General features: G+C 41.9%; 1 protein-coding gene across 2 annotated transcripts in view; it reads right to left on the bottom strand.

Annotated features, from left to right (window-relative positions):
• The window catches only part of fam107b (family with sequence similarity 107 member B), a 31,581-nt gene extending 7,359 nt beyond the window's left edge, over positions 1 to 24,222 (bottom strand). The window contains exon 1 of one of the 2 annotated variants that reach the window (XM_080842720.1): positions 24,084 to 24,222. Coding sequence is in view for 1 of the 2 variants with exons in the window: in XM_080842719.1 (XP_080698845.1) it covers positions 157 to 202 (46 nt within the window). In the remaining variant the exon portion in view is untranslated. Of the gene's footprint in view, positions 1 to 156; positions 295 to 24,083 lie in introns of those variants that run through there. The other variant, XM_080842719.1, reaches the window with a different exon arrangement.
• Positions 24,223 to 27,322: the final 3,100 nt, after the last annotated feature.

The following is a 27,322-nucleotide window of genomic DNA, read 5'->3' as shown; positions in this document are numbered from 1 at the left end:
TAGCCTTTCGTCAAAAACAGAGTTACAGTCCATCGTCAGAACAGACTTTTATCAGGCACGCAATGTACAGAACATACAGGCACGGTTTGGAAAAAGGGGGGGAGTCACTGCAACCTAAAGAAACAAGAAAACCCCTTTGATCCCGTAAGAACTCACCTGGCATGAGGGGAAACACAGGGTATGCGTACATCGTAGTAGTCATCTTAATTACTTAATATGAGGCTTCGGCTCCGAAACTTCGTGCAGGTAAACACAAAACGCATGTAGCGAGAGGATCGCACGCTGCTGCGGGAGGAAGTTGCCTGTTCACTCCCTGCTTCGCGACTCTGAGTGAGTGGTGAGCATTCTCGCTTTTAGCAGTGTGAAGTTGGCCCAAAGACGCCCAAATAAGAATTGCGTACTTCCGGGTTACGGGATATTTCCAGCGAAAAACGGGTGAATGGTCATCAAATTAGTTGTCCAACGTATGACTGTTATGTTGTGGACTGTTCAGCGTACTAACGGACTGTTTAATGTTTGTGTTGTATCTTATGTTGCGGACTGTTTTGTGTTGTATCTTATGTTGCGGACTGTTTTATGACTGTTTTTTTTATCTTATTGCTGGCATTGATGGCATTGATATTCGCGAACGTCCATACACAAACAACAGAACAAACTTGTGCACACCGAGTCATATTTTCTATTCGCGAACGTCCATACACAAAAAACAGAACATATCATCAGAGTCATATTTTCGGCCTTACACGTCCACATATGTCCATACACATAGGCTATAAATCACAGAATGAACGTTTCCACACTGTCTTATTTTCGTCGCTGTTATAGGCTACTGGATATGGGCCAGGCGTTACATAATCAGGCGTTCAAGAAATCCGAAAAGGCCACATGAATTTCCGACCTCAGAGCAAACTGTATATTAGTATTAGCCTATTTGCTGAATTATTTTGACTTTTGAAATCGTATCTTATTAACCTAGGTGTGTTCCCGTGCCGTGTTCCCGTGATCGACCCTATCCATGGTGCTGAAACCTATGGGGCCTACCATTAATGATGATCTTTCAGACATTAAAGGCACCCAGTGCAACTTTATGTAAACATTCAATGAAAAATAAACATTCAATTTCTACACGTAGTAAGTTTCAATAACTCCATACCATTACATATCGACATTCAAGGAGCAAAGATGAGACGTCGTTGTGTGGTGACAACTGATAGAGTTATTGAAACTTACTAGGCCTACGTGTAAAAAAGACTAGAAATTGAATGTTTATTTTTAAGCCTCGAAAGTTGCACTGGGTGCCTTTAACTTGTAATTCAACAACATTCCTCACCCTCATACAGACTAATTATTTCTCACCATTTCACACACAACATGTCACAAACTCATTAGCACATTAACTCTCTTTAAACAAGTGTGAATCAATCTGCAATCTGCTATTCTTAGGCTCATTAACTTTACTCAGGGTCATTAACTTAGGGTCATTAACACTTCCAACCCAAGGGCTTTTTTTTTACTCTGGTAGGTAGTTTGCCATGCCTGAGATTTTTGTATATTTAATCTAACTAAAAACCATGAGGCAAAAGTGGCATTTACAGTGGGGAAAATAAGTATTTGAACCCCTACCGATTTCACAAGTTTGGCCACTTGCAATGTGTGATCTAGAATTGTATTGGTAGATGTATTTTAACAGTGAGAAGCAGAATATCAACAAACAAAAATCAGAAAACTGCATTTTATAACATTTATGACTTTATTTGTATTTGATGCAAAAAATAAGTATTTGAACACCCTAGCAAACAGCAAGAATTTTGGCTCACAATGACCAGTTATGTGCCCAAGAAGCACACAGATTAGTCCTAATTAGGTCTAACAAGGTACACCTGATCTCAACTGGTCATGCAAGATATCCCCACGTGCGGTATCAGTGATCATTCGAAAGGTGCAGAATAACCCCAGAACTACACAGGGGGAGCTTGTGAATGATCTCAAGGCAGCTAGGACCAGTCACCAAGAAAACCATTGGCAACACACCACGCTGTAATTTTTTGAAGTACTGCAGCACTCGCAAGGTCCCCCTGCTCAAGGAAGCGCATGTACAGGGCCATCTACAGTTTACCATTGCACACTTGAATGATTCTAAGGAGGATTGGGAGACAGAATGTGGTCAGATGATACCAAAATCAAACTCTTTGGCATCAACTCGACTTGCCGTGTTTGACAGGGGGGGAATGCTGAATATGACCCCAAGAGTACATCATACCCACCATTAAGCATGGAGGTGGAAACATTATGCTTTGGGGCTGTATCTCTGCCAAGGGTACAGGACGCCTCCACCGCATCAAGGGGACTATGGATGACTATGGAACCTTAAAGATTTGGAGAGGATCTGCAAAGAGGAGTGGACCAAAATCGAATCGAATTTCAAGCTTTGCAGTGTGTGCAGAAACACAGGTGTCATGCCTGAGAGAACACCAGACGTCTTAGTTGTAGCTCTCCAGAGGGCTCAGGTGAAGAAAGTCTTGAGAAATTCTATTTCATGTGGGGAAAGCTTAATTGTAAAAGTTAGTGATAGTAGGTCCGTTGAATATAAGAGAAAGTCAGTAATCTGCCATCGGGGCTCGATTGAGCATGGCCATTATTGGGCTATGTTGTTTAATGGTAATAGTTGTACGAGGGCAAATGATACGCGCATAACTAGAAATGCAGGTCATAAACTTTTAGAAAACAATGGAGTGGTGTACATTTTTGAGAAACATGGGCATACACCACTAAATTGTGTAACTGACAAATCAAATTCCACCTTAGCTGTATTCTCTCAGGTAAAGTTATTAATTTCTTCTTGTGCGTCGTACCACAGATCAAAAGCAGATTTGGAAAGAGCAAGCCAAATTACTCAGTCAACTGCTCTGACTGAAACACTTACTGCTCTGACAGATTGGAATACTGAGGCTGAGGTAGAGTGTAGCGCACCATTACATTTTGAAGAAAGCATTTTGGCTATTGAACAATTAGTTGAAGATACATTCAAAGCCAAAAACCTTCTTAGAAATGCTTTTAGTGTGCAAAATATACATGCGTTTCATTGTTCTCAGTGTAAAAATGGACAAGGAGCTAGGTTAAAAAACAGCTCAGTACTAGTAGTAAGAACTACTGTAGATTTTAAAGACATGCAACGTGGTGCAACGGTCGGTGAAGAACTTAAATGTGTATGTGGCAATGGGCTTAGTGAGAAGGTTTTCCCCTGCCATTTACCCGAGAGTTTACTTGTAGGGATTGAGTGTCCAGGCAATTCTTTGGAGGACAGTCTGTCAGTTTCCACAATTTTTAAAAGATACATCTATAAACTCTGTGGAATGTTACTTTGTTTTGACATGATTCCATATTTAATGTTAATTAGAAAGGATAGTCACATTGGGGGGTGGTACATAGGAGTGGGCTCTCGTCATATATCCTGGGAGGAACTTGTTAAATTGATAGGAACTAGTACAGCAGTTTTGGCAGTGTTAGATAGAAATTCTGAAGAAAGTGTGATGGCTCTGGAGGTATGCACAGAGAAGCACACATGCTCAGATACGTGCAAGGTCGTGAGTTGTAGTACACTTGTATCTTCAACTGACCACAGATCTTTGTGTAATTTGGGGGAAGAAGACAAAAGGTCTTTAACAGATTGCTCTGGTTGGCTAAACGACACTGTTATTGATAGTTACATAGATACATTAGTAAAGGAGGTTGTAAGTTCAAAAGTTCGGGGTGTACCAGCAACGTTAGTAACACAGAGTCTTAATAGTTTATATTTCAGTAATTATGACTGGATGCCCCCAACACCACCACACAAAAGTAACTGGTGGAAGTTAGATACAATTGTTGTGCCAATTAATGTAAGTGGTACACATTGGATATGTGTAGCAATGTACATGTCTAAGGCAGTGCAGGTAAATGAGAGCATGTATGTGCACATGGACATTATGGACTCCTCATATTCAGAAAATAAAACAATTGAAGAACATATTAGTTCCCTCCAACGTTATCTAGTCTGTCAGTACATAGCAATGACTGGGAGTCCGATAAATGTTAGATGCATTATTAATAATGTCAAAGAGTGCAGTTATTTCATCAACCAGACAGACGGGAGCAGTTGTGGGTTGTATGTTTGTCTGTTTGCCAAAAAGATTCTAAAAAGTATTAATCATATCAGTGGAAAGTCAGTGCAAATGCGTAATGTAATTTGTTATGATATGGGAATCCACATCTAGCTTTTGACATTAATTAGTGATATGTCTGTTACAGTTTCTACATTGTCCATTCATCCATCCATTGATCATTTTTCCTTTTTGTATAAAAGTATAGCCTGTAAATACTATATCTTGTAAATAAGCACAGGTGTTTTGTGTGTGTGTGTGTGTGTGTGTGTGTGTGTGTGTGTGTGTGTGTTTGGAATGGAGATATTATTTATAGCGATTGTATCATAAATATTACTATTGTCAAAATAAAAAACTTTTTAAAAAAAGAAACATTGTTGCATTTTGGTTTATTTTGGTTGTGAAGTCTGTGAATGTGCAATATTGTGGACTCCTATATTTAGCTTTATTAAAATATTTTAAAGTATAAAATGTTGTTTATGCACTTGGCAGACTCTTTTATCAAAATGGAACACAGGGTGCAATAAAAAAAAGTGGGGGAGAAGGTTTTTTGATATAGGATAATTATGGATTATAGTAGGCCTATGGAGGTCAATAGGCCGTTCGGTTTATTGGTTCTGGACGTTGCAAAGACGACAATTCCCCAATTTTTATTTCAGAATGTGTTAGTAGAAGTTCTGCTGAAGAGATGTATGCCCCATATTAGGGGAGACAATTTGTAGTTTTCTCAGCCCAACAACTTTAATCCAGCAGCTGTATTATAGTGAGCCTATGGAGGTCCATAGGCCGTTCGGTTTATTGGTTCTGGACGTTGCAAAGCCGACAATTCCCCACTTTTTATTTCAGAATGTGTTAGTAGAAGTTCTGCTGAAGAGATGTATGCCCCATATTAGGGGAGACAATTTGTAGTTTTCTCAGCCCAACAACTTTAATCCAGCAGCTGTATTATAGTGAGCTATAATGGAGGTCAATAGGCCGTGTGGTTTATTGGTTCTGGACGTTGCAAAGACGACAATTCCCCAATTTTTATTTCAGAATGTGTTAGTAGAAGTTCTGCTGAAGAGATGTATGCCCCATATTAGGGGAGACAATTTGTAGTTTTCTCAGCCCAACAACTTTAATCCAGCAGCTGTATCATAGTGAGCCTAGGGAGGTCCATAGGCCGTTCGGTTTATAGGTTCTGGACGTTGCAAAGACGACAATTCCCCAATTTTTATTTCAGAATGTGTTAGTAGAAGTTCTGCTGAAATGATCTATGCCCCATATTAGTGGAGACAATTTGTAGTTTTCTCAGCCCAACAACTTTAATGCAGCAGCTGTATTATAGTTGGGCCTATGGAGGTCAAAAGGCTGTTCGGTTTATAGGTTCTGGAGGGTGCAAAGCCGACAATTCCCCACTTTTTATTTCATAATATGTTAGAAAAGGTTCTGCTGAAATGATCTATGCCCCATATTAGTGGAGACAATTTGTAGTTTTCTCAGCCCAACAACTTTAATGCAGCAGCTGTATTATAGTTGGGCCTATGGAGGTCAAAAGGCTGTTCGGTTTATAGGTTCTGGAGGGTGCAAAGCCGACAATTCCCCACTTTTTATTTCATAATATGTTAGAAAAGGTTCTGCTGAAATGATCTATGCCCCATATTAGTGGAGACAATTTGTAGTTTTCTCAGCCCAACAACTTTAATGCAGTAGCTGTATTATAGTTGGGCCTATGGAGGTCAAAAGGCTGTTCGGTTTATAGGTTCTGGAGGGTGCAAAGCCGACAATTCCCCACTTTTTATTTCAGAATATGTTAGCAGAGGTTCTGCTGAAAACATCTATGCCCCATATTAGTGGAGACAATTTGTAGTTTTCTCAGCCCAACAACTTTAATGCAGCAGCTGTATTATAGTTTGGCCTATGGAGGTCAATGGGCTGTTCGGTTTATAGGTTCTGGAGGGTGCAAAGCCGACAATTCCCCACTTTTTATTTCAGAAAATGTTAGGAGAGGTTCTTCTGAAAACATCTATGCCCCATATTAGTGGAGACAATTTGTAGTTTTCTCAGCCCAACAACTTTAATGCAGCAGCTGTATTATAGTTTGGCCTATGGAGGTCAATGGGCTGTTCGGTTTATAGGTTCTGGAGGGTGCAAAGCCGACAATTCCCCACTTTTTATTTCATAATATGTTAGAAAAGGTTCTGCTGAAATGATCTATGCCCCATATTAGTGGAGACAATTTGTAGTTTTCTCAGCCCAACAACTTTAATGCAGCAGCTGTATTATAGTTGGGCCTATGGAGGTCAAAAGGCTGTTCGGTTTATAGGTTCTGGAGGGTGCAAAGCCGACAATTCCCCACTTTTTATTTCATAATATGTTAGAAAAGGTTCTGCTGAAATGATCTATGCCCCATATTAGTGGAGACAATTTGTAGTTTTCTCAGCCCAACAACTTTAATGCAGTAGCTGTATTATAGTTGGGCCTATGGAGGTCAAAAGGCTGTTCGGTTTATAGGTTCTGGAGGGTGCAAAGCCGACAATTCCCCACTTTTTATTTCAGAATATGTTAGCAGAGGTTCTGCTGAAAACATCTATGCCCCATATTAGTGGAGACAATTTGTAGATTTCTCAGCCCAACAACTTTAATGCAGCATCTGTATTATAGTTGGGCCTATGGAGGTCAATAGGCTGTTCGGTTTATAGGTTCTGGAGGGTGCAAAGCCGACAATTCCCCACTTTTTATTTCAGAATATGTTAGCAGAGGTTCTGCTGAAAACATCTATGCCCCATATTAGTGGAGACAATTTGTAGTTTTCTCAGCCCAACAACTTTAATGCAGCAGCTGTATTATAGTTTGGCCTATGGAGGTCAATGGGCTGTTCGGTTTATAGGTTCTGGAGGGTGCAAATCCGACAATTCCCCACTTTTTATTTCATAATATGTTAGAAGAGGTTCTGCTGAAATGATCTATGCCCCATATTAGCAGAGACAATTTGTAGTTTTCTCAGCCCAACAACTTCAAGGCAGCAGGTGTGTTCAGTTGGGCTCATAGGTTACTTAATCTTTAATTGTTTTAATGATATGACACTTTTTCTGTTAGATTTTGTGATATATATTGTTATACGTGCTTTAGACGTGATATGTGTGCATTGTTCGACAATTTAGCTAACAGATCGTTTTATTATTATTAATACTTTCTTGAAAACCGAAAACCTTTATTCTGAAAAAATGCTAACTTTTAGCTTAAAGCGCTAGTTCCTGTTTCATTTCGGTATTTGGGCTAACTTCACGCTGCTCTCGCTTTTGAGGGCTGTGATATTGTTTTATTACCTAACCACCCGCCCCTGACAGAAAAAAACGACGCGGTTAATCTTTCCACATCTGGTGACCTAACCTGCCTTATAAGGAAACGAACCATTGATACAGATGCTCCACATTCTCCGACTCAAAGTAAAAGTAATCGATACAGCTTGGAATGTAGTATCTTTTGTATCTAAATAAGTCTTTTAAACAAAACAACTGGATGAGAAGTGACTGTTTAAAATATTATAATATACCAACAGAACAGGCCAATATTAGATGCATCCACAATGGTTTGGACATACTATGTGTGAAACTACTCATACACACGTAGATGTCAAAATCTATGATAGTTCCAGAATCAGAACGAGCCTGCTCTCGTTTAAACAATAGAACCCAGAGATCCTCATTCACTTTATCGAAAGTGATTGCCTTGTAAATAGTGCAGTGCATGCCCACGAGAGGTCGCTCTGAGGTAAGATCCAGTCTAAACAGAACTTTCAGTGACGCAGATCAGCTGCAATTGAGTTAAAGCGCTGAATCGGGAGCCAAATTTAATTTATTTGTCTCTCATCGCGTTTGTCCTTTCTGTTCAGGTCTGTAAATCTTTTTGCTAAAGTCTGTGGAAAAACACGGGGGAGGTTTACATAGCCTGGTATTACATCTATATGGAACAGTAAACTATATATAATTTCAAGTTCTTTCAGGTCTGACAAGTCAAGAGACCAATAAATAAACGAAACGTAAAAAAAAAAAAAAATCGTAAAAGTAAATTTAACTGGGATGCACATTATATACTACCAACAAAACTGCACTTCTGCAACAGCTAATCTATAGTCCTCATCTGATGAGTCACATCTGTAGAAGTGGTTCCTTATTTGTGGTGCATGTAAATAATGATTGGAACACACACACCACAGAAGACCAGCATAGCAGCACACCCCTTTGACAACACAAACCTAAACATATGGCACCATGAATGGGCGCATGTTATTTATTTATAAAGTGCTCCTGTGGGGAAAACGCTGGGCTGTAATGACAAGGGTTCCTAACCCATGGCAGAGCCACTGCTCCAGCTCTCCAGCAGTAATTACCATCATCTACACTCGGCTGGAGAACTGGTCCACGGGTGAGGGACAGCACGCTTGTACGCACAGACTGTGATAGGGACTCGAAGATGTTTAACAAGAGAATCTGAGTTTGCTTCTGAGTCATTGAGAACCAAGACTGAGAATCCTACGTGTGTGTTCCAAGTTAACTAAATTCCTGCAAGTGCACAACATTGTCTGGGTATGACTAAGGTGGTAATAACTATGAGTCAAGTACACTCTCTTTCTCTCTCTCAATTTCAATCACACACACACACACACACACACACACACACACACACACACAAACACACAAACACACACACTCACACACACACACACACACACACACACACACACTCACACACACACACACACACACACACACACAGATAGACAGAACTTAGAACTTGCTCTATGGGAGGGTGCATGCATGCACATGTAAGTGAGTTTATTTAAAACCAACCTCTTCCTTAATTAATATCTTTCAGTTACTAAGTGAGGGTAAGGACACTGTGACTATGGCAACCACCCTTATGCAAGTGGTACACACATAACAAAAGGGTTGGCCAGAAAGACACACAAACTGCTAATGGAGAAGTCTGATCACAAACATTCACAGCCACAAATTATCCTCTGCAAATGGGTCTGACATCATGTCCACACACACACACACACACACACACACACACACACACACACACACACACACACACACACACACACACACAAACACACACACACACACACACAAACACACACACACACACACACACACAGCCTCACCTGACCATTAATAACCTTGGACAACACAAGCCTACGCATGAGAATGATCATGCGGGACTATAAATTCACTTGTGTGTTTGTTTATTCATCTTTCCAGGACAGCACTTCCTTCCCTTCCAGTAATCCCCATTAAAAGCTGAAAGCCAACGTGTTAATAGCTTTTTACTAACACACACTCAAACAAACATACGCGCAAACATACGCATGCACACACACACACACACACACACACACACACACACACACACACACACACACACACACACACACACACACACACACACACACACACACACAGGAATGTTCATTTTAAAAGGTGTGTGCACAGAGGAGCATGTGTGTTTATTGGTTGGGGAAGTACATCACAGTCCCTGCTCTCCACGACCCTTTAGGAGGGCCTGATTCTGCTCCACAAGCGTCTGCTAATGAGCTCCTTTTATGACACTGCTTGGACGTCACTCTCCCAGTTAACTACAAAAGCAAACCCCCCCCTGCGGAGTTCCTGTGTGCCTAAAGGCCCGTACACATTTTGCAACGACTACCCAAGTCTTAAAAACTGATGTCCACCTAATAAAGTGAGGCCAGCCCTCTTAACCAGTGTGACAGACCTGCTCAGTGGTCATGCTTACAGCATGTGGAGAAAGAAAACACTGTGGACAATGACTTGTGTCGTTCTCTCAGAAAAGAGCTCTTTCTAGACAGTTCTTTCCCCCTTTGGTGTTCCGTCACCCAATGGGGGTTAATTGAATGAAAGAGTTGGCAACACAGAGCCTTTTCTTTTCAGACTCCAGCAGCAACAGCAGCAGCAGCAGCAGCAGCAGCAGCAATAGGCAGAGGACAAAGACAGAGGCTCCTCCTCAGTCTCAAGGACTAACCTTCCAATATCCTGCCCAGACACAACCAAGGTCTCGCCACTCACAAAAGACTGACGCACTGTAAGTGGAATGTGCGTGTGCGTGCATGTGTGTGTGTGTGTATTTGTGTGAGTTTATGTGTCGGTCATGATATGACTTATTCCATTTTTTGTGTGTAGCTACTTTCCTGCTGTCATACATGTCCCTTAACAATTAGGGTGTGAAGGCATAAGTGCATCACAGCACGAGTGTGTATGTGTGTGTGTGTGTGTGTGTGTGTGTGTGTGTGTGTGTGTGTGTGTGTGTGGACGTTTTCTATTAGGAATAGTCATTTTTGACAATATGAAAAACACGAAAACAGAACCACTGCCGCTGTGAGGGAGCCTTGGCCCACTAAAGCTTCAGCCCTCTCTGAGAGACTCTCCCCGGTCCCAGTCCCTGGCCTGGGCTGGCCTTTCATTATCCCGTGTGAGCAGGCAGGGCGTGGGGCTGACATTGGCCCATCTAAATCATTTCCCAGCTTCCTCTTTAACTCATAAAGCACACAGGGCTTCAGACAGAAGTGCCATCACAGGGAAAGAGAGATTCCTAAAAAAAAAAAACAGGAAATGGCCATATTGTACCCCAAGACAAAAAGGGGCCCCTGATCTTTCCATGACTTAAGGCTCGCTTATGCAAGAGGGGGTGAAAAATCACACACTGGAGAGATGGAAAGAGAGAATGTGTGCGTGAGAGAGAGAGAGAGAATGAGAGAGAGGAATGTGGGAGAGGTCATGACTGGGATTGTGCATGTGAAACGCTATGACTTAAACGCTATGCACTCAGGAAGTACATATACAAATGGACGCACACCAACACGAAAAGAGCTACCAGACATCAATCTTCTTGCCCCAAATTAACTTCCAAAATCTACAAGCTATATGTTTGGCTACAAAGCAGAGTACTGAGAGGACTTCAGGAGGTCCCTGTGGGCCCCATCCAGTTACGGTGTAATGTATCCGGAAGATCAACAGAAGAGAAGCACAGGGGCCATTGCTGCAGTGAACCTGCACAATAGGACAGAAGGAACGCTGCATGTACACCTCAACACCCCCCCCCCCCAACCCCCCCCCCCCGAGATTTAAAAAACTGCCAGTGAAGAGATGACACTGAAACATCTCATTAGTGCAATTAGACTAAAACTAGGATCACAGGAGGAATTAGCCCATGGTTCAGAGACTGACCAAAAAAAAAGGGAATCTGTGTGACCGACTGAGAGAATGTGTCAAAGATCCAAAAATGGGGGCGGGTGCCTTTGTTCTGACCTACCATATTCCCCTTGTCAGTGGATACAGTGATGGAGGGTGGTTGAGAGAGAGAGAGAGAGAGAGCGAAAGAAAGAGTAAGAGAGAGAGAGAGAGAGAAAGACAGAAAGAGAGAGAGCAGCTGGTAGCCTATTGCACCATCTGACCCTGTGTGTCTTAAGTGTGGTTTATACACAGCAGGGAATGAGGAGGGGGATATAGTTTATCACACGTGCACACACACACACACACACACACACACACACACACACACACACACACACACAGGCCCCTCCTTTATCTGTCACTCTCTGTGACTCCTCCTCTGCTGTCCTTCGCTCTCACTGTCTCTGTGACCATCAACCCCCCGCCCCTGTCTCCATGCCGACCACTCCATTCAAACCTCAGCCAACTCCACCATCACTTCCTCTTCTCAATGCCACCAACCCCCCCACGCACACACACACACTCCTTCTTCCCTGGAAATCCTTCTGCCCCGCCCCCACCACAGAGGGCCTTTCTATGAAATACATCTGAGTTCAAATAAAATTAAACTGATCTCCTGGCACTCCGAGAACCGTTTTTTATGAGTGAGCGTCACACATAGGGCACGTCAGGACATGTGGGACACAGACTCCCTGCTTAACTAATCATATCCTCATGATGACATTACAGGAGAGACACTGATGAGTCCCCAAAGAGCGAGAGAGAGAAAGACAGAGCAAGGGAGGAAGGGAAGGAGGGAGGGAGAGAGAGGTAGGGAGAGGCAGAGAAAGAGACTAATTCTGTTTTTCCCATGCGAATGGTGTTGTCCAAAGCGGCTCCGCTCAGTTTTGCCCGTCGTTCAAGCACAGTCTGGATTTGCATTTCCATACATCAGGGTCTACTCACTTGAGGGTGTTTCTTTAGTAAGGGATAAAGGCTGCAAGGTGGCCCGGCATACAAAAATATTCACGAAGTGGAGGCAGAGACCGGTTTCCTCCGTTTATACCCTATGTGATTGTATATACATACATACATATATACATGTATATACACACATACAAACACACATACAAACACACATATATACGTATATATATATATATATATATATATATATATATATATATATATATATATATGTGTGTGTGTGTGTGTGGAAAATATGTAATAATAATAAATTCAGGTACATTGCACATTAGCCCACAAAGGGACAGTGCACAATTTAATTTAACCATGGAATATATCTTTGCCACTATTTATATCACTTGTCAGAATTCTTCTTTTGTTGGTTCATTGCCTTAACACACTCACTCTAGTACAAAGGTCAATTAGGCAGTGTACCATTTACTATCGTTGTTATAGTAACTATTACAACTTTACAGATTCAACTTTTTAACCGGATTAACTTCATACGTGTAAAAACATATATATATACACTATGACAAACGCTAAATGATGACTGAGCCAATCACAAAAGAGGAGAAGATCTTCCATGTTATTCGGCATATTTGGAGGCAGAACCTGCTGCATTTTGGCCCTGCTCAGGAGAGGGTCCGAAATGACCGCAGTGCGCCATTCAACTCCTAATGGAAATGCAAAGGGACTCGGCATGGCCAAAAGTGGAAAAACCCCATGAGAAAGGGAAAGAAAGGGAGAGCAGGAATATTGGCCTGACATGATGTGGAAAACCTTGCAGAGAATTAACATCCATTTCCTTCATTGGGGAGTTGAGATATTTTACAATCCGCGAGCCCTTGCCTTTCCCACAGTGAAAAGGAGAGGAAACGGACGGGCAAGCCAGCCTCGCAGCTCTGTTTGGACACAGCAGACCAGAAAGGGGAGGCCAGCTGAATATCTGGGCCCAAAATATGTGAAGTGTATTTCAATGTTAGCCCACATGCAGCTCTAAGTATCTATGGAACACTGAAGTAGGAGTTGGAAGAAGTGTAAGAGGGAAAGGAAGTATTCAGATGGTGTGGGAGAGTGGAAGAGTGGGAGAGAGAGAGAGATAGAGAGAGAGAGAGAGAGAGAGAGAGAGAAAGAGAGTGGGAGAGAGAAAGAGAGAGTGGGAGAGAGAAAGAGAGAAAGACAGAGAGAGAGGAAGAAAGAAAGGGAGAGCGAGAGAGAGAGAGAGAGAAATAAACAGTCAGCCCTAGTTCAGTGTTTTATCCAGGGATGTCAAAGTTCAAAATCTGCAACTCTGCCCCGCATCGTCAAGGTTATTTAACTATACGTCTCATTTGTTCAGTTAGTAATGCCTCATCTTCACGATGTGCGATTTCCTGCCATTGTTTGCCTTTCTGCCATGGCATTTTCTCTATCTAAAATAATTTTCTCAGAGACATGTTAACACTGTGATATAGAAAACAGGAACTGTGAATTGGTCAAAACAATTGTTTTAGTACTTCAGTACTTTAAACACAGCTTTTGGGGTCAGGAAACTCTGTAGCAACAATCACCCATAATAAGTGAGTCCATATGACTACTTGACTAAGCAAACATTCAGTCTGATTTATAGACATATCACCTTCTTGTCCAGGCAAGTTCTTCCACACACACAGAGAATTCAAAAAGCTAACAATTCATATGCCAACACATAGCCCATTGAAGAGGCAAATGTGAGGATGAACAACATGTGTGCGAGCTCACACACAGACACACGCACACACAGACGCACGCGCGCGCGCGCACACACGCGCACACACACACACACACACACACACACACACACACACACACACAAACTCACACCATCTGTGGTAATGCATCTCAACCTGGGTGTAGCCCTTGGCGGTATTGTTTTCTGGTTCGGTGGAACTCTCTCATTTAACTAGCTGATGGTTCGAACCAGGTCACAGAGCTGGAGAACAGCATCTGGACCGTCAAACTGCCACAACGGAATAAACATAAATATACACACAGACAAAAATCGCAACCAAAATGTTCGCGATGCAGCAGTGTGAAAACACACTCACACATCCTTTGAGAGAGTGGATAAGACACCCATTACAGTCCTAAATTGGCTTGCTGACAAAGAGCTGCACCAACACTTTAACTCTAATGGACTTTAATAAATAAATATCACTTCAATAAATAAATATCACTGAATGTTTCAAGTCAGTCACTGGTCCATAAGGTAAATTAAACTCGTGTGTGTGACACTGGTTTGTGTAGAGGTCTGCGTGGACCTTAGGTTGGCAGGCTAAGTGCTTGGGGATTAGAGTGAGTGTTATAGAAACCCATGGAAAGGCGTTGGTATTCGTTTGGCTCTCTTTGGAGGAACTTTTGGGGTTCTGGGATGCATTTCCTGTTCCCGCTCTGGGACTGAGTGGTCTGACCTGAGGGAATGAGGTCACATCAGGTCAGACTGAGTGTGAGAGAATCCCTCCATGAGTGTCAGCCCGATTGTGTGTGTGTTTGTGTGTGAGAGCGAGATATATATATACACATAAATATATATATATGAATGACTGCGCGAGGGAGAGCGAGACCTTTCACTTGCGTACAAAATTCCCTGGGGTGGGTCACGAGACGAACAGGGCAGTTAACACATACAGCTACTACAAGTATCTGTGTTGGAGTGGATTGGGTGAGCACTTGGGTTTTGGCACATTTTGTCTTCCACCCTCGCGCAGTAATCGTAATCTATCTATCTATCTATCTATCTATCTATCTATCTATCTATCTATCTATCTATCTATCTATCTATCTATCTATCTATCTATCTATCTATCTATCTATCTATCTATCTATCTATCTATCTATCTATCTATCTATCTATCTCTCTCTCTCTCTCTCTCTCTCTCTCTCTCTCTCTCTCTCTCTCTCTTCTCTCTCTCTCTCTCTCTCTCTCTCTCTCTCTCTCTCTCTCTCTCTCTCTCTCTCTCTCTCTCTCTCTCTCTCTCTCTCTCTCTCTCTCTCTCTCTCTCTCTCTCTCTCTCTCTCTCTCTCTCTCTCTCTCACTCACTCACTCACTCACTCACTCACTCACTCACTCACTCACTCACTCACTCACTCACTCACTCACTCACTCACTCACTCACTCACTCACTCACTCACTCACTCACTCACTCACTCACTCACTCACTCACTCACTCACTCACTCACTCACTCACTCACTCACTCACTCACTCACTCACTCACTCACTCACTCACTCACTCACTCACTCACTCACTCACTCACTCACTCACCCCACAGTTTCCTTCAGCGGGACAAGCTGTTGTAATACATCTTCCTGTGTGACAGAGTGACACATCATCCTTGACTGTCAGCGTCCACTGGCGCATGTTAAAGATGCATTGCTCTAATGACTCCACACACACACACACACACACACACACACACACACACACACACACACACACACACACACACACACACACACACACACACACACACACACACACAGAACCATAAACACTTGTGTTTACGCAGGACATTAAATGGGAGTACACTGACATGTCATTGGATCACACCTTTCAGTCAGTACTACTACAGGATACTCACAGCAGGTGTGTGGTATCTCTAAACGATCAGATCTCTGATCAGACGAAACCTCTCTATACCTGTACCTCAGATTCATATTGTGCGTTACCACTACATACCACAGCGTGTTCAAATCTCTTTATCTCGGTTTGTTTTTTTATTCAAAGGTTTACTTCTCACCAGGCAAGGTGCTTTTGGAAGCCAGGAATCATGCTGCCAAAAGGTCTCTTTATTGCCAGACAAATAACTGTGGGGGAATGAGATGCTGTGACGGGAAGCTGTCATTATGACTGATACGATATATCAGGGAATTTTCATTATGACTGATACGATATATCAGGGAATTTACATATGGTAGGGGAAATCATTGACGTTTCAGTTTTAGTGATGTCAGCCAGCACTTAGGAAATTCATTTTCACATACACATGTATTTGCCAAAACATGACCTACATTACTGTACCAAACCAAACTACCCCCCCCCCCCCCCCACACACACACACAGACACACTTTTTCCCCCTAAAACATCAGTAGACTAGTAAAAGCCAGCTATTTATGTAAACACAACAGTAAGTTACACACTTTCACTCATTACGCAGCATCATGTCCATCTGTTCTTCTTTAGACTGTCTTTCTTATTCAGGCTGCCTTTCTTTGCTGTATCTTTCAAACACATACACATCGGCATGTTCGTGTGTGTGTGTGTGTGTGTGTGTGTGTGTGTGTGTGTGTGTGTCTCGCCATTCTGACACTGTCTGATCACTGTCTGAAAAGGCCTCATTGAAACAGGGCAGGGCAGCAGCTTAGGTCATGCTGAGAGAATGTGATGAACTGGCAAATGCTTTCTCCCACTGCCTACACACATAGTCGACACGACCACAACTCACACAAATGCACAGTGCACACACAGAAATGCATCAGACATGGAGTGACAACATCAACTGAACACTAGAGCAAAATGACATCATAGAAATAAGATATCAGCCTGATTAGATGACATCAGGAGATCTAACAGAAGATCTAACACTGCTTACCAAATATCTCACTATATGGGCCATTCTACCGAATTCGTGTAATATGCAGTCCCTCAACAATAAAAACTATTTACAAAACAATTAGGTATTTAGGCATAGATATTTAATTAGAAAATGTTATGGTCTATATAAACCCAATGCATTACATGAGATAGTGATAAGCTAAATATATACAAAATCATCATTTATAGGGTACTTTCTATTGGGAAGTAGCTGTCCCCAACCCTGACATCTAAATTTCAATGCCTTTAAATAACACTTTTCAATTTTTTTAGATTTTTTTCAATGATTTAATTTCAAAGATCTTTATGATTGGGTTGAAACAGAACTTGGAATATTTAGATTTATTGTGGGTTTAATTTTTAAATCAATTTTCTATACTCAAAAAATCATGTCCCTAGTTTTCATGTCACTACCGAAACACAAGAGTTTTAGTCCATTGGCTGAGCCTGTGTTTTAGCCACGACTCTACATTTTTTACCATGCAGTGACACTGCATCTCTGTCCCTCATGGTTGAATGGTAAGTAGCTAAATCCCATAGTTTTTATATAAATGTGTTCCAAAGTCTGAAAATCGACGTGTAACCTTAAGAATTGTCACTACCGAAACGCATGTTTTCTTCAATTAAGTAAACCTTTTGGGGTTTCATGGAAAATCTTATGTTTGTATGTGTGTTCACCTCTTCAAAGATGTGTTTGAAAGCCGTGTGCTTGCTAGAATTCTTTATTTATGCTTAAAATTAGCTAGAATTGTCACTACCGAAACAGTCACTACCGAAACATATGGTAGTGACCTGATGATTTCAGTAGTGACAAAATGAAATGGTAAGTAGTTCAATCCGATAATTTTTTTAATAAATGTGTTGTGTGGACTAAAGGGCGGCCCAGAGCACCTTTTGGAAGATTTTGGGAGAGAAATGAACATCTATCCAACAGTGCAGTCACTACCGAAACACTGGATGTCACTACCGAAACAGTGCAGCACTACCGAAACACAGGATGTTTTGTAAAAAATTAAGTATATTGAGTAATCAACTAAAATGTTATGATACTGATTGGATTAATGTATGTTCAATTTCATCAATCAACAACTCTGGAATCAATATGATCAGTATTTTGCATTTTACAAAGAAATATTGCACTTAGATTTTGATGAATTGTATAAATTGAACTTGAAAATTTGGTAAAAAATTCATTTTTATGGATTTCATTGTGAAAACCTTCAAGAAATATTTGTAAAAATACTCTTCAGAGAAGGGAAGGAAACACAATCTGAACAGGTCAATAATAATACTTTTTTACTATAGTTAATGTGATGTTTCGGTAGTGACAATTTTTGGAAGAGGAAAAACATTCCAACACATTCTGAAAATACAATATAAAAATTGACTGTTCTTTTACTAGATAAGTGTACTTTAGATATGGTACAATATACATACGGACAAAGTTTTGGGAATAAAACATAAAAAAAAACAAAATATTTCCGACCTGACTTTGCACCAATTCGGTAGAATGGCCCATATACTAATTATTATAAAGAACAGGATATCTAAACACCCAGAGAAAGAGCTGATGGCATGCCACCTGTCTTTATCGCAAGATAAATCTATGGGCAGGGCTGGCTGGCAGCTGTCCTTAAGAGGTCAACATGAGTGTGTGTGTGTGTGTGTGTGTGTGACAGACGGAGAGTGACAGAGAGAGAGAGAGTGCATGTGTGTTTGTGCATGTGTGGATGTGTAAGGGGTGACCAGCAGCTGTCTGACAGTCTGTGCTTATGGTCTAGAGTGCCAACAAAGCCTACAGTATGGTATTGCTATACATCTTAGTCAGCTGGACCTTACACCTGTTACACTACTGCTGAGGTAAGCGGTGTGTGCGTGCATGTGCGTGTGTTCAAAACACATGTGTGGGAAGTTGTGAATGATGGGGACTTGTGCTGACACATGGCAAAGACTATATATAGCAGGAGAATGAACCCTTGAATGAATGAACCTGCAACTATTGATACACAAAATTAAAAAAATGTGCGACACAAAGAAGGGAAGGGGCAGCATGGACAGAAATTTGTTGTTTCACAACCGCCAGTTCGAAGGCCAGTTGACTGGTTTCATGACAGTAACACATCTAAATAGCTACTTACAGGCAGAATCACATGGGAGCTGGAAGCCAAATCACCAGCCTTCACACAAGGACCAAGACCATTACACACTGACAGTGGATCAATATTACCCCACCTTAGTTCAATAACTGAAAATAACCATCTGAAAAGTCAGTGAGCCTTGAAACACAGCTGCCTCACCCACACACACTTTCTAACTTCCTGTCACAGATGCGGAAGACACAAACCACATTTTGGTTTTCACTGAGAGTCAACACCCCACAATCACCCACCATCTGAAATTCATTCATTCTTAACATAACTGGGATACGGTAATAATATACCTAACTACTATACCAAGTGCATGCATACCAGTGTTTTCCTGATTTGTACAAGCAAATACGCACGCACGCACTCACACACACGCACTCGCACTCACACACACACACACACACACACACACACACACACCCACCCATACACACACTCCAATCTCTCTGGCTCTCTGGCACATTAAGAAGGATTAGGGAGGATCCCCCTTCCAACGACCACTCTACAGTGGGGGGAAATGCAACTGTTACCATTCAGCCAGAGCATTATCTGTTCCCTACTGCTGAGCTGGCACTGTCTGTCTGTCTGTCTGTCTGTCTGTCTGTCTGTCTGTCGGTCTGTCTGTGTGGACACGCATGTGGCCTGTTCAAAGGCTCCGCTGCCTTTTTCTCTTTGTGCCAGACACAAGCACACACACACACACACACACACACACACACACACACACACACACACACAATTGCTTTGACAGTGGTGGGTTCCCTGATTTGATTAAGAGATAGTGCCCAACATACAGTCTCTCAATTAGTGTTAATCAGAGATGAGAATGTAACTGAATAAAAGGAATAAAAAAGTCGGGCATCATTCAGTAGGGCGCAACACAGCCACGTGTTTTTAAATTAGGCTGTATAGCGTTCTTTCATGCTGAGAACACTACAGAGGCCTCCTCTTATGTGTGTGTATGAGAGAGAGAGAATTTGTGTGCTAGTGTCTGTTTGTTAGTGTCTGTGTGTGTCTGTGTGTGTGTGTTTGTGTGTGTGTGTGTGTATATATGTGTGTGTATGTGTATATATATGTGTGTGTGTGTGTGTGTGTGTGTAGCCTATGGTGTGTGTGTGTGTGTGTGTCTGTGTCTGTGTGTGTGTGTGTGTGTGTGTGCTCACTTGCCTGCCTGAGCATGTGCGGCAGCTGCAGTAGTCTACATGGGTATGCTTCTTTGTTCAGGATCGACACTTTTGACTGAAAGAATGGAAAATCAATGTGGAGGCTCAGTGATGAGTGCTGCCATTGGCCAGGCCCTAACAGCTAGGTTTAAACCCAGATGCTCATGCATGGATCCCTGTTCAGATCTATAGATTACCACACCAAAGATCACTGCACAAACCCTCATCCCTGACCACCACCCTCATGTTCACTATAATCACAGACACCAGGTTGACACAGTCTTACACCCAAAGACAAGAAGGACACCCTTTGTGTGAGAGGTTCTACAGACTACACATGAATGGGATGCATTGGTAAACAGACAACGTCATAATGCCATGGAGGTGGTGGTTTCCCTAAATTATTTCCCCACAACCCCTTTCTTCTCTGTTCATCTTTCTTGCCAATATCCCTCCCCACACCCACTCATCCCTCTCTCTCTCTCTCTCCCTCTCCTCTGAGACTTTAATGATACGTTACAGGTTGCTCTCCTTTGTTCCCTTGGGGAGAAAAACAAGGCTGGAGAATCTTTACTTTAGATTTACAAGACCTAGTATGTGTTTCACAGATTTTACTTGGAAAAATAATCTCAAAATATCATGTTTGCACACACATACACACATACACACACCACACACACACACACACACACACACACACACACACACACTCTCTTCCACACACGTGCACACACACACACACACTCAGACTGGAACTCTCTTGAGAGGTGGTAGTATTTCTACCTCCAGTCATTTTTCAGTCTTTGTTTTAGCTCTTTTATCTGACCCAGAATCTGTAGTGCATTCCATAAAAGCATATCATTTTTGTTTTGCAGATGACCACATGGCAGCCGCTTATTGTAAACAAGTTATCATATTGTCCACTGCGTTTAAATACAATGTTTTCAGTAAATCTAAATGTTCGGACGTGCCTGATATTATATTTTTAGATATATTATTATATTATATTTAAAATATTGTATCTATATATTATACATTATATTATATTTTCAAAACTATATTCAGGTGTAGTTAATTGGTATCACAAAGATGTACAGAGAAATTACACAGTGTTTTTAACATTGTGTAGGATGTACCTAGATCATCGAAAATCAAGCTCTTGTGTGAGTGTTTGGGTCCTGATGCATCTCTAACATGTCATCTCACCACAATGCACGCAGCACCAGTTCCAACGTGTATCAAAACACATCTAGGAAACAAAGAGTGACATCACAAGGCCAAGTCCCGCCTCCCACCCCATCCATATGGTGCGATTGGCTAGTCGAGATAATCACCACCATGTCTGTCAAAATGTAATACCTGGCTAGTGACATCACAATAGAAATCCTCTGCCACCAGAATCAAAACATTTACCAGCCATGGAGATTGCAACAGAATGAGTAATATTACATCATGTTCCTGTGGCATAACACGGGTGAAAATGAGAGAACTTATCGTAAAATAAGGAGCGTGGCAATGATGTGGACTGACGCTGATATCATATTCAGAATGGATGAACAGAACAAAACAACTGACCAAGTGGAAACAGGAAACAGAACACCATAGGGGGTTAGCATCAAAGCCGATGCTGTGAACAAAGTGATCCACATGGCAGTGTGAACACAGCCACAGTGTCACACACACAAAACCACAAACGCACACAAAAAAAACATTAACACAATGATATCAGCCAATTGCTGAAAAAAAGTTTTGAATACTACTGCTCAGGTTATCTGAAGAAACAGGCAGGAGCAACAGCATGCAGCATGTACGTAAGTGTCAGTGCACACACACACACACACACACACACACACACACACCCTGATTCTGCAACATAGACACAATCCTGCTGTGGCTGCAGCTGCTGACTCATAGGAGCATTTGTGCAAAGAGAGACACAGGAATAAAGCGTGGATTTCAACCCATACCATGTCACTGGGGCCCCACTGTCACTCACTGTCAGTCACTCTCACACACACTCACTCACAAACACATTCATGTTCCTGTTCCTAACCACGGCCTCACCATCTCATGTACACAATCAAATGCGCACACACACACAGGTAATATCACAAAAGTGACCAGCGATAGCAGAGAGATATGGCTTAAAGAGATCTATAGCGAGACTGCACCCTGACCAGCTGGGAGAACATACTGAACATTCCAGTTCAGAGATACAGTTATGTGAGTCACTAAGAGTGCATTTACCCACTCATTCAGTGAATTGTGTCATCACATGTTACTCTCAACGCAGATTGCACCAGCACTACTCACACACACGTTACGTCCCTCCTTCCCTGATAAACGGACAAACTAATCTTGCTTTTCTTTCTCGTGTACTGAGACACAACACAAAAGAATGGAAAATGGAAAAAGCAACAGGAAAAGACTAGTGTTTAAGTTCTCTTCATACAGCCTGGATTCCCAGAGGGTGTATTGGTAATATGGGCTTGTCTGGCATTCTTCAGGTGCTAAGACTTGTTTCTTACTTAGTGTGTTGTGATGACATATTACCTCTTAGAAATGGGTGGATGAAATTATAGGTCAGTCATATCAGTGCTGTAGTGGAAATCAGATGACACAAACGTATGAGAAGGCAATCTGTACACAGTGATACCATGTGATACTACATAGAGGTTTTTCACACGATCACCACCACTCTGAGCCCCCTTTTCAAACATTCTCATTTCCGACATGGACAGTTTGTCGTTCCTTTCTGGAAGTGGGAAGAGGGAGTCTGCACACACACATGCACAAATTCAAGAGGATGGGTTCAAAGATCAAAAAACAGATGTATAGTGTTTGACAAAATATACACCAAATTACTAACATATGTGGCCTGGGCCTTCCCCACCCAGCCCCCTGCCAATCACACACATAGAGAATCTGCTCTACCCTGTAAGCTCACCACACACTAGATTGCATAATATGACACAGGATCTCGTCAACTTTGTCACTTTATCTGATTGTAATAAGAGTCAGGTTTAGTTAAGTTTACTAGGTATTTACTTCTTACTAAGCTGCTGGCCTTGTGTGAAAGCAATCTTTCTGATCCGAGTTATCAGCGCGATGATTTTGTTATAGCCGTCAACTCTGCCAGTGTCCACGTGGTATGGCATGAAAAAACAGACGTTGTCTAGAGTCTACGGAATTTCAAATAACTACAGTTAACAGCAGCCCTGAAGTGCCTGTTGGTTACTCCACTTTAGTCTGCCACGGTGATTGAATTCTCCGATGACAAACCCATGCAGCCTCCCATGTGCTTTGACTTGTGTGCTGTCATTCTAAACAAAATTCACTACAGGCTACGACCTCATTGAAACCTATAGCATACGAAAATGTCAGCATGCGTCGGCTGAATTTGTGTGATTTTGTGTTAAATTGCAATGTATGCTTCAGAAAGACAAAGTGACGAATGTTAAAAGCAAATACACAGCTAGTGGACAACTGTTCCGAAAGAACAATAACGCAGCCAGTATAAGCTATCTCGCTTGAACAACCCTTGTCCCATGTTCTACTACTATAAAAAAAATAAGTAAGCCACTACACATTAGAAATGATCTCTGAATGAGAAGATACCACCGGGCTCCTATTTGTCCTGTTCGTCACTGAGATTCCTAGAAAAACAACCCATAACGAGGAACAATAACGAGGCTGAAGCGGACCAATGCCAGATGAATATCCGAGATTGAGTTTACTAGGAGTCAGTCGTCCCGCACGCGCGCAGGACCGATGATTAACAACCACCGATCCTTTCATTACATCGGTGAAAGAAACAGACTGAGACATAAGACACATACCTCCAAGTTCCCCTTAGATTGCGAGTCTTGGAAGAAAACTTGTTCAGATGTCAAACAGTAAAAAGGATTTGTTGAACATCCGTGAAATTTCCGAACACTTCTCTTTTAAGGTGTGTCTGCGTATCTGCTTTTTTCCTCTGTTGGAAACAGTTCAGTTACGGGACCCATAGAAAATGTAAATTAATACTAGGCGGTGGGGGGCTGGCTTATACGACCCAATACTGGATTCACACAGTAGACTCCTCCCCCTTACATCATGTTTATTCATGAAGGGGAGCCCCAAGAATTCACTGGGCGTGGTACATCAAGGAGGAGGAGACTGACGCGCGCACTGGGATAGATGCAATTGTTTGGCATTTTTCTCTTTGTGTGTTTTCATCATCAAAATATACGTGTACACAAGCAGCTTATGTTAAATTGATGCTGACGATAACACAAAACTGTATTTGCATACGTAACCCAATAGCCCTTAAGTGTTCATTGTCAACCAGACATATTTTATAGATTTAATCCGTTTACCGATTAATCCGTGGGGGTCCACCGATATCTCCCCTTTTATCAATTGACAACCAGAAATTATTATTTTTGGTTCTTTTCAAGGCTCTGGGAAATATTTAGAACCAGGTTATACATATTTCACATCCCCACCGGCCCCTTCTGGCGAGCGCTCAACATAATCGGAGGAAAATAAGGGTGATGAGTTCAGCGGAAGATGTGTCATGTGCGCGAGCAGCAACGCAATTTCCAGTAATCGCTGGACAGCATGCAAAGGATGCTGCAAAGTTGACCGCGCCAGGGTCCAGAAACATCGATCATTTATTTTTTTTAGAGACAGGTCACGTCAGACATTTGCGTTATCAATTGCCAACAGTAGATTCACCTGCTTTATTGAACAATAAACGTTGTTTATACTTAAACTGTTCTAAAAAGTATATGAAAACGTTATAATAAAGGTAAGACGTATATACAATGATGCAATAATAAGTCTTGGCTTTAGCCTACAAAATCGAATGAAGAACTGGATACCATTATAGTGTGTGTACTATGATGAGCTCTTGTGAGACGTTTTATGTAACTTCTAGGAACGTAGCTACATTCCATAGTGTTGCCTCACACGTTCTCCAGGGTGACTGAGTCAGGGTGGGGTCTAGCAGATTTTTGGGGTACAGAATCAAAATGTCTTTACCCCTGCTACTCATACTCTGACTCACCCTAGGCCCTGTGTGTGTGTGTGTATGTGTGTGTGTGTGTGTGACTGTGAAAGAGAAGACAACACTGTACACCGACCCCCATCCCTCTCAGGACGTACAGGAAACAGATGTGGGTCGGTGGAAAGAGGGGGAGGGAGGTTCTGATCTATGGGGGGGACAGAACCACAGAATTTATAGACCACAGCCAGAGTGTGATTGTCTAGAAAAAAAGGTACTCTGGAAATGGTATTCATAATGCAAAAACATATGAGTGAAATGGCTTAAAGACATAACTTCACTTGCATTATCTCTTAGTCCATTCAGAATAAAAAAATGGAACTCACCCCTAAAGAACCCACAAAATGCACCATGGATATTTGTATCAACATCGTCATATACAGGGGAGTAAATAAATCATAAGCCACAGTTGCTGTGGAAACTATGTGGTGTACTCATCTCTATCTGACAGTGCTCCTTCAAAACAGACTTATAATCTGCGTGCTGTTAGATCAACAGATTATCTTTGCTATGGCAACGTGGTGGCACATCTGTCGTAAACATCTGACAACTTAGTGCTTACATCTGTCACAACTTTCAGTTCAAACAGAATCAGCACTTGTGAATCTGACAGTGAAATGCAGGTGACCAACTGACTTTTCTACAGAACTGCTGGAGCGTGGTTGGGTGAGGACAGTTAAACCACAAGTGAAACTCAGCATGTTTTTATAATTTTGTTCCCCTGACATGTTTCATAGCTGATTCATTCCTCATCAAGTCATACCACAGATTTGAGCTCAAGCTGATCAATTTTTGCAACATGTAAACATTCAGATATAACAAACCGTATCTCGCTTAGTTTAAGGTTTAGGCCATGTATCTCTCGTAACCTTGACATCAGAAGAAAAAAACATCCTCCAACAGAGGAAGCTGCTTAGGGTATGACTAAGAAAGATATCTGCTGAAACAGGCCCCTTAATACACAGATGTAGATAAGAGGATAGGCTGTTTTCTCTAAACATAGATACTTCTTTTGGCTTGTAAGTAGTTCATTCAAAACAAGTGTGAACCTCTTCTCTCCACCCTGTCAGGCTTTGAGGTTATGACTGACACTTCACAGTAGTTGTTTTGAGAGCAGCAAGTGTTTCTGAAAGATCAGGGTAAATGATAAGCCTTGTTAACTATTTGTGCTTCATGAGGCCTGAGCCAAAAATAAAGCAGTACAAAACACCAGCTAAACCATACATTTTGCATTGTGTGTGTGTGTGTGTGTGTGTGTGTGTGTGTGTGTGTGTGTTTGTGTGTGTGTGTGTGTGTTTGTGCATGCATGTGAGTGGAGGGGGGGGGGGATGTAAAATCCAGTGTGGTATACACTAAATTAGCAGGATTTGCATTTTGCCACAAGATTGGCACCAGAGCACTTTTCTCCAAATCCCTGTCCACTTATCCAAAAATGATGGTCGTGGTTCTAGCCATATCTCTTGTCAGACATGGAGCAATTTCCCCAAATTGTAAATAACCACATGTAAACACACTCTTTCTGTCTCTGACCTACTTTTAGGGGGCTGGGGAGTATTTTAGCAGGGAGATTACATCTGAGAGTTAACGTCAACCCACTCACAGCTGCACGAGGCTACACTTAGAACTCTCCACGCTCATTAGGACAGCCCCAGTTTCAAAAGCCAGTGTTGAATCATCTCTGTGGCGCAATCCGAGAAACCGTATGAGTACATCAAGTCATGGCCCTTTGCTTTGGTTCCTGTGTGTGTGTGTATTTTATATACTAGACATACTTCCATGGAGGTGTGCATGACATTCTCTGGGCAGGGACTGAGGCCTTCAGGCGTCTGTCAGGGATACATTCACCCTAATCACACACAGCTGAGTGAGTGAAAGGTAGTAGAAACGGGAGTTTGTTGTTTTTAATCTGGACCCCCTCCCTCTGTATCTCTCCTCCTTGTCTTTATCAGGCCTCTGTTCTCACACTTTATCTCCACAGACTCACTAATCACACGCTGTGCGCTGCAAAAGTGTGCACACAGATATGCGCGT

This window comes from Sprattus sprattus (assembly GCF_963457725.1).
Source record: "Sprattus sprattus genome assembly, chromosome: 7".
NCBI lineage: Eukaryota > Metazoa > Chordata > Actinopteri > Clupeiformes > Clupeidae > Sprattus > Sprattus sprattus.
The sequence above is the reverse complement of the archived record's forward strand: the minus strand, read 5'-3'. Positions and strand labels throughout refer to the sequence as shown.